This window comes from Gekko japonicus, unplaced genomic scaffold (assembly GCF_001447785.1).
Source record: "Gekko japonicus isolate JY-2015 unplaced genomic scaffold, Gekko_japonicus_V1.1 scaffold901, whole genome shotgun sequence".
Taxonomy (NCBI): domain Eukaryota; kingdom Metazoa; phylum Chordata; class Lepidosauria; order Squamata; family Gekkonidae; genus Gekko; species Gekko japonicus.
In genome coordinates, this window is record NW_015173701.1 from 350,816 (window position 1) to 360,112 (window position 9,297).

A 9,297-nucleotide genomic window follows, 5' to 3' on the forward strand; every position below is an offset into this window, starting at 1 on the left:
TCACTGCATGGGGAGAAAAGTGGGCTCAAAGCATGCTGACCCCACCCCCTTGTCTCTCTGCATGATTATCTGGTTATCTGCAGAGTAGGACTGCATGGGGGAAGTGGCCGTGTACGTACCCCCTCCCCATAATCAGCCGTGTTCTGAAAGCCGCAATGCTGATCATGGGGAGGGAGTGTATGTGTGTCCATTTTCTCCACAGGGTCAAACTCTGTAGACAAAGCAATCATGGGGGCAGAGAGAGAGGCCAGCACACTTGTGCCTGTTGTCCCTCCCCATGCAATGAGTCAATGTGTGGTGTGTGAGCAGGAGTCATCTGTACCATACTTTTGTGTCTCTATGATTTGAGCAGAGGTGATTCAAACACATTGGGGTTTTTTTTAATAAAACATTTTTATAGCCACTATCCTCTGATTAGTTTGATATCAACATCTCTTGTGTTAAAGTAGAGATGAGGATAGTATTCAATTATATTTTGATTTGAAGGTCTCCCAGAAAACAGGACATTGGAAACATATTTAAAGGCTGATGTGGCCTTGAGATGAATCACATGGTATAGAATTAGAAGAGGTTGCTGCATTTGGTTACTTGGAAGTGGATTTTGTGCTTGAAGAAAGGTACAGTGTGCTGTCAAGTTACAGCTGACTCATGGCAACCCCATGAAGTTTTACCTCATGGGTCTTCAAGGCAAGAGATGAGCAGAGGTGGTTTAACATTGCCTTCCTCTGCACAACAGCCCCCATCTTCTTTGATGGTCTCCCATCCAAGTACCAATCCTGCTTTAAACACTACTAATTTAAATAAAAACATCCTGTCCGCATGCCAAAAGGCGTTAGTTTAACAATAAGGATTCACAGCATAGGACTATACATCAAAAATTACTATGAAAAGAGCTACAACTAAGTAAAAATATTTATAAGAATAATTTATCAAATTGTCATTGCATATAATCTACAATATCACAATAAGAAGTATGTACACCCACTGCTAACCAAACAAAAGATAACACAGTCTCTAATTGTTGGTAACATTATAACAGGGTTATATTTGTCAAGACGTCTTCAAAGTCTGTTCTCTGCACACAGATGTATGTCGGCTGAGACTATTCTATTTAAACTTGTTGCCCCGTGATGGGATTTTTATCTGCTGAAACAGTCATATTTATCAGCTGAGACCATTCTCTACATGTTCCCAGTGATTTTTAAATCCTGTTTCTGAATTCCTTTCATCAGAAGAATTGTCTCCTAAATATGCCATAAGAACTAAAATATAAGTGCTCTACAATATGTTTGTAAACCCAATCACCCATAAATTATACAGACATACATACAGTACACTTACCAAAACTGTTACAGATATTAAATTGGAAGGTTTAGGCACCAAACTATAACACAAAGTTCTCTCTTCCAAAAGCCAAACTGGTCACCTTCTTAATTAGATTTTCCATTCTATAGTATTTTATACAACTGATATCTATTGCTCTCAGCTGCCATTTCCTAGAATAATTTTCCTAAGGTGGTGTGTTCTTGCTGTGGACACTTTATATTTCTCAAATAATGGAAGAAATAAACAGATATCTCATGCTGGTTTTTGACACTCACATGAACATGCATTTTTCAGTCAGTCATTACTGAGTTTCTATCTGCTAGTCTTTGTAGTTCAAGCATAGGATTTTGAGTTAGAGTTTTTGAAACCGCAGATGAAATTCTGGCATGGGCGGTTTCACTTTTCCTGAATTAAATCCTCCTTTTTCTTGCCTTCTACAGTCGATCAGTCTAATAGAGCGAGGGAACCCCTCCCGGAGCTTAGAGCAGGTCTGCCGCTGGGCCCATTCTCAGCAGCGCTCAGATCCTGAACATGCTGAATACCACGACCATGCAGTGTTCCTCACAAGGCAAGATTTTGGTCCCGCAGGTATGCAAGGTACTGTATTTATCTCCATCAGGTATGTGCCGTTTGTTGGGCATAGGAAAGGGCCATCAGATTGAAAGCACTGCCCATTGGCACAGTCTGTGAGACCATCGCCACTGATGTTTTACAAAAGGCCATAGAAGTTGATATTTGATTTAATAGGAAGCATAGGGCATACAGCTATGTTTCTTCCCCTCACATTTTTCATTTGCTTATAGCCTTTTGCCACAAGAGAGAGGGGGGCAATTGTTCATCCTTGCCCACCTTGAAACCCACCAAGCTGCCAAACCAGTCTTCTGAATTCAGATAGGTGGCACAATTAGAAAGTTTGTTGAGTCCCTGGTGGGCATGCATATATTATTAAGGGTCTGTGTTTGACTCTGTGGATCACAGATTGTCTAGGCTCATGCTGGGTTCAAGAATTCAGAGTCACAAACTAAGACTATAATCTTTATGCATGCACAGCTTTACTGTAGATTTTCTGGGCAGTAAGCCTTTAAGCGTGACTTTGGATTCTATGCCTGCCTTATGCACCATTCTTTTTCCTCCAGTTTATTTATTCTGCAACTACAATAAAACACACTTTTCTAAATCGGGGTGGGAATATCACTTGTGACGTGTGGGGTGGTGGTGTCCAGAGGTTTTTAAAATTTACACAATTGCCCTATCACAACTGCACTGTAGTGTCCAGCAAGCACCTTCCATTTAATTTTCATGGTTCAGTTTTTGGGCATGCGTTTTAGCATTAGTTCATTGAATGAAAGGGAGCACAAAGGAACACAGGCAAAGGGGAGAAAACTGATGTTGAAACTGACAAGTCCATTTTTGAAACTGACAACAGCAGCCGCAAAGCCCTGGTTTCCATATTGCCAAGCACTAGGGGATTCTCTGCTGTGTTATTGGTCACTGAAAAATGGGAGAGTCACACGATTTCATAATATGAGGGAACATGTTGAGTGTACCAAATGCATAGCAGAACCCAAAGGTACTGGCATTGCAAGCTTTGATTGTTGACAACATGTATGTGTGTGCGCACGCACCTGTGCAAATTCGGCTGCAGCTACGCCACACTTTGCACAGATAAGACTCACTTTCCTGCCAATTCAAGGAACTTTACAGAGATGCAAAGAAATATAGTTTCTATATTATTTTTTAAAGAAATCTCTTCCATGGCCTGATAAGGACGGAGCATGCTCTTGGAATACTGAAAACAGCTTGAGTAGGGTTGCCAGCTCTGGGTTGGGTGGGAAATATCAGGAAATTTTGGGGGTGGATCCTGGGGAGGGTGGGGTTTGGGAAGGGGAGGGACCTCAGCAGGGTATAATGGCATAGAGCTCACCCTCGAAAGCAATCATTTTCTGAAGGGGGACTGGAGATTGATTGTAATTGTGGGGAGATCTCCAGGTGCCATCTACACCATACAGCTGATCAATCCTATAGTGTCCTAGAGGTGCAATTTATAGTGTCCTAGAGGTGCAATATTTGGAATTCAGAAGGAATTGTTTCTCAACTCACCCCCATAAAATTGTAGAACAAAATGCTGAGCAATTGAACTTCAGAGATGAGAAAACACCACTTCATAGGACCTGGGAGGAGGAGGAGGGGGAGGCACCTCAGCCAGTTCTTTACCAGACTCTATCAGTCGCACAGGAGAGGCTTGCCTATCTATCTCTCCTGTGTGACTGAGAGAGACTGGTAAAGCAATCTGTGGCATGGCAGCAGCAGCAGAACTGGAAAAGGAAGTAGGAGACATCCAGGGCCTTGCAGGCCAGATTGGGGCCCTCCAAGGTCCTGATCCAGCCCGCAGGCCATATGTTTGACACCCCTGGTCTAATCACTTGCAATATCTGTGTTTTATTTCCTTTTTCCAGATATGGTTAGTGGGCTCTAGGCCTGCTTCAATAATTATGAGTGGTGGGGAAGGTGAAAAAACTACTACTGGTGGAAGCATGTTCGTGTTAGTAAATGTGATCATTGTTGTGCCCTGCTGTGATAAAATTAAACTAGCTGGCTTCTCAAAGGTAGTATCTCCTGAGTCTTGATGGACTGATTCTGTTTGGTAGGGAGGATATTCTCCTGTGCCATTCATACTGCTTCAGCTATTAGGAACTGACCCATTTTTGACAAAAAAACAAGTGCCAATGAACTAAGGTCTTTTGTCCCATCAAGGCTTCAGACCCATCCAGATTGCTGCTGTTTAACTGGTGGAAGTATAATCTGTTCAGTTTGTCGCCTCCCCATGGGTGATTGTGAAGGAAAGGTTTTTTTAATCTCTATGGAGGAGCTGTAGGAGGGAGATGCTTTTTGAGAAAAGGAAGAGAAGACAGATTTCAAAGGAGACAGGGAAAGTTGTATTTGTAGAAGGAGGAGGAGCACTTGGTTTTCATACCTTCCTTTTTTCTACCTCAAGGAGTCTCAAAGTGGCTTACAATCGCCTTCATTTTCTCTCCCCACAGCAGGCACTTTGTGAGATAGGTGTGGCTGAGAAATTGTGACTGGCCCAAGCAGGCTTCATGTAGAGGAGGAGTGGGGGAATCAAAACCTTGTTCTCCACATTCGCCTCTCTTAATACGCTTTTGTGAAGGGCAAAAGGAGATTTGAGGGTCTGTGGTATTGTTTTGAAATTGTATTTTTCTTTCTTTTGCCTGCTGGTAATTTCCTCTTGGTAAGAAGAAGTAGAAGTAGGCTGGAAATACTGCTCCTTTCTCCTCTTCATCCACTTCCATTAACTAAGTCCCATAATTTCTTCCCTCAGCTGATAGGAGAAACAGGGGTTACAGGGTATCCTGCATTTTGATCAGAATTGGTGGGTTTTTGGGGGTGCTGAGGATTCCATGTAGAAACCGAGCTCGTTTGCTTTCTGACGTAGTTGCAGTTGTCACAATTATGACAGTGTTTGACTGAATTCTGCTTACATTTTCTTGGCTTCTTTATCAGGAACCAGATCCTACCAGAGTGGCCATTGAATAGACTTCTGTTGTGAATGTATTTCCCACGATTCTCTGGAAACGTCTTGGATTTGTCCCGCAGTTTATTTTTTTTTGTTCAGTACTACTAAACCCAGTAATTGAGTTTGTAAATCCATTTTGGCAGCAATGCATTTGTGCTAATAGAGCCCTTTGCCTGATTTGTTCACATTTGTTCCTCTGCTGCTGTTGTTGGGTATCTGTGGAATGAACAACTTGGAAAGATATTGGCATTACGCAGAGGTCAGGGTAAGTTGGATGTTTCTTGGAAAAAGCAGTCACTCCACAATGTTTGGGCTCGGCACAGGGATATCAGCCAAAGGAGCTAGTCAGCAAAACTGCAGTGGTAATTAGAGTGCACACGCTGGTGGCTGACCTTCTTTAAAGGGGGGGGGGCTAGTGTTGATCCTGCTAAAACCATTTACTTTAATGGAAAGTACTCGGGGACTTTAAAGCCAGTAGCTATGCAGTGTATTGTAAATGAAAGATCAAAGTTACAAAGGTGACCATTCATGACTTTGGCAGCGTTCCCTGACTTTCCAGTTTGATTTTGGCAATCCCGCCTGCTTTAAAATGCTGAGGCCTCTGTTTGTTTGTAATGCGGTGCTTGGGGTTGTGTGTGGCAGTTTACTATGGGGAGCGGGGGAAGGGTTCACTCCTCACCAATTCCTTGCTGTTTGTACAGATTCTTTCATGTTGATTCAATGAGCCTTCAGGATAGCTTAATCTCCACCCAAACAACTTTGCTTCCCTTATCCCATGCCAGCATCAGTGATCTCTGGAAACATGGCGCAGGGCTTTTTCTGTGGCAGCACCTCCTATGTGAATTGTCCTGCCCATGGAAACCTTAAGTGTTCTTCTTGGGGTGAAAACTTGGCGTTTTTTATATGCACTCCTGAAAATAGACTCGGGTGGGCAGCTGTGTTGGTCTGAAGCAACAGATCAAAGTTCAAGTCCAGTGTCACCTTTAAGACCAACAAAGTTTTATTTGCAGTATAGGTTTTTGTGTGCACGCGCGAAATAAAACTGTGTTGGTCTTAAAGGTGACACTGGTCTTGAACTTTGTTCTGAAAACAGACTGACATTGTCAAGTTGTTTTTTTTAAAGCTGACTTTATGTGATCCAGTTGTTTTGTCTTTCATATATGAATCTGTTGAGCCTTTGTTTCTGCCCGCTTTGTATTTTTCTAAGTTTCTGTGAGTATTGCTTTTTGAAGTGATTTTAAATAATAATGATTGGGAGATATTTGTGAGATAGCCCAATCACCAGCAGATGCAGTGCTGAGGTTTCACATGTTCCCTAGTAACATCGTATTTACTGAGTTGCAGAGATTACTGATGCAGTATATGGATCAATTTTTTAATGCAGTAAGCGAAATACCATGAAAATGTAAATGTCAGGCCTTAGAAATCTCTGACTGTAACAGAAATGTTTTTCCTCTGTCTCCATTGTTTAATGAAGTGGGCTGAGTTCACTAAAACTAACAATAATTCCAGGGAGTGGTGTATAGAAAGTGCCATCAAGTTGCAGTTGTCTTATGGCAACCCCAAAGGGTTTTCAAGGCAAGAGAAGTTCACTAGAGTTGTGCACCAAAAAAGAAGAAGACCCACCAGTATTTTTCAGTTTGGGTCTATTAGACCCCCCAAAATTTCAATATTTCCGAAAAATCCCACATCCCAATACCAGTATGGTATTCATATCTGGGATTTTTTGGAAATCCCGAATAGTTTTGGGTCCAGTAAATCCGATAAGAAAAATACCTTTTGGGGGAAAAACCCGCCCGCTCCTGGGGCTCGCTTGGCTTCTCTTGCAGCATTGGTTTAAACCACACAGCAGGAGAAGCTGTCCCCAGGATCTGCGTGTGGCAGGGAGATCTCAGCCAAGACGGTGCAGAGCTTTCAGCTCCCACCACCCTTTCACTGGAGCTGAATATACCTGAATAAAAGCTGGGGGGAAATGACTATATCAAGTTCAGCTATACTGGTAGCTGATCAGATTATCTGATTTGTATTCAGCTTAAATAATACCAGAAAAATACTGGTAAGGTATTTTTCAGGTATTTTTTTGGCTTGGTTTATGCTGAATGCACACCCCTATGTAGGAATAATTCCAGAGGGGCAGTCCTGTTCAAAAAGAAGAATCTAGTGCCACCTTTAAAGAGGAAACAATGGGTGAGGGAGGGTGAGACCTTGGCTCTCACACAGTTAGCCCCCCCCCCGGGTTACTCGGTCCTTCACCAATCGCGGAATAGGGGGCGGGGCTTATTCGGGAGGCTTACTCCTTCAGGGCACTCTCGGCGGTAGAGATCGCGGGCATGGAATGTGTCGGTGTGCTGCTGGGGGCTGAGGAGAGTTTGGCGATTAGGCTGGTGTACCGATTGCCTAATGCACCGGCCAATAGTCTGCCGTCCCTGCTGGAGGCCATATCAGGCTGGGCGTTGGACCACCCTCGACTAATTGTCCTGGGTGATTTCAACGTCCATGCTGAGGACGCGGCCTCCACCCGGGCTACGGACCTGGTGTCGTCCATGGCGGCACTGGGACTCTCGCAGTTCGTATCGGCCCCCACATATCGGGCCAGCCACATGCTCGATTTGATCTTTGCGGTGGAAGTGGAGGTGAACCAGATTACTGCTGAGGCAGTGCCATGGTCAGACCACCTGGCCCTGAAGGCCCATCTGAGTATTCCACTTCAACCCTGTATGGGCGGTGAGGAGATTTTTGCTCGCCCTCGGAGCCTGATGGACCCAGAGTGGTTCCAGAGGGCTCTGCGGGATCCAAGGCTCCCTGGCGGCTCATTGGATGAGCTAGTGGAGGACTGGCATGACCGACTCTCCACGGCCATCAACGAGATCGCTCCCAGGCGTCCTCTCTGTACCCGTGCTAGGCACGCACAAAGGTACACCCAGGAGTTGCGGCAGCTGAAACGAGAACTGAGATGACTAGAGAGACGGTGGCGCCGCTTTCGTTACGAGGCGACAAGAGCATCTTATAGGACGTTTATGAGATCCTATGAGGTGGCAGTTAAGGCCGCTACGAAGGCTTTCTATGTGGCCAAGATTGCATCTGCGAGTTCGCGCCCGGCCCAATTGTTTAGCACAATTCGGAGTTTGACAGACCTGCCTCAGGGCGGGCGAAACGATAGGGAATTGGATATTGCGAACTTTTGCAAATTTTTTCGCAGATAAAGTCTTGGCGCTCCGCCGCGACCTCCCTGCCACACTTGAGACAGTTAGCGAACTCGAGGCCCCTTGTGCGTCTTCGGAACTGGGTTTAGAGTGTTTCAAACTGCTCAGTCTGGACGAAGTGGACAGATTACTTGTGTCTGTGCACCCAACCACATGCGACCTGGATCCGTGCCCCTCCTGGCTCATTAAAGCGGGACATGAGGGGCTACGGGGCGCACTGTGGGAGATTATCAACATGTCCCTCTCAGAGGGATAGTTCCCAAGTGCGCTTAAGGAGGCGATGGTCCGCCCTCTCTTGAAAAAGCCATCTCTGGACCCGGCCGAATTGGCCAACTATTGGCCGGTGTCCAATTTGCCCTATTTGGGCAAACTTATTGAGAGGGCGGTGGCGCTACAGCTAGAGAGTTTTCTGGAGGATGCTTCAGTCTTAGATCCCTTCCAGTCCGGTTTCCGCCCTGGTCATGGGACTGAGACGGCCTTGGTCGCCCTGACTGATGATCTCCGTCGGCATCTGGATCAAGGTAATGTGGCGGCATTGCTCTTGTTAGATCTGTCGGCCGTGTTCGATACGGTCGACTATCAGCTGCTGACCCAACGCCTTGCCGACGTGGGGATTCAGGGGCTTGCTCTTAAATGGTTTGCCTCTTTCCTTCAAGGTCGGGGACAAAGGGTGGCCATCGGGGACCGACGATCCCATAGGTACCCCCTTGAGTGTGGGGTGCCTCAGGGACCAGTACTGTCCCCGATGTTACTTAACATCTATATGCGCCCCTTTGCTCAGATTGCCCGGAGTTATGGGCTTGGGTGTCATCAATATGCAGATGACACCCAGCTCTATCTGATGCTGGGTGGCCGGTCGGGCTCAAGCCCTGATGACCTTCATCGGGCGTTAGAAGCTGTGGCTGGTTGGCTCCGGCTGAGCCGATTGAAACTAAACCCGGCGAAGACGGAGGTCCTGGGTCTGAGTCAGGTTGGTACGGGGTTGGGGCTCCCTCTCCCGGCCTTTGACGGGGTGCCTTTGGTGCCGGCGTCTCGGGTTAGGAGTTTGGGGGTGCTTCTGGACTCCTCATTAACAATGGAGGCCCAGGTAGCGGCCACTGTCAAGTCAGCCTTTTACCATCTTCGGCTGGCACGGCAGCTGGTCCCCTATCTTGACCGAGATGACCTGGCCACAGTGATCCATGCGACGGTCACCTCGAGGCTAGACTACTGCAACGCTCTCTACATGGGGCT

General features: G+C 45.9%; 1 protein-coding gene across 1 annotated transcript in view; it reads left to right on the top strand.

Annotated features, from left to right (window-relative positions):
• The window catches only part of ADAMTS14 (ADAM metallopeptidase with thrombospondin type 1 motif 14), a 144,045-nt gene that overhangs the window by 88,597 nt on the left and 46,151 nt on the right, over positions 1-9,297 (top strand). The window contains exon 6 of the mRNA XM_015423239.1: positions 1,767-1,923. Coding sequence (XP_015278725.1) covers positions 1,767-1,923 — 157 coding nt within the window. The remainder of the gene's footprint in view (positions 1-1,766; positions 1,924-9,297) is intronic.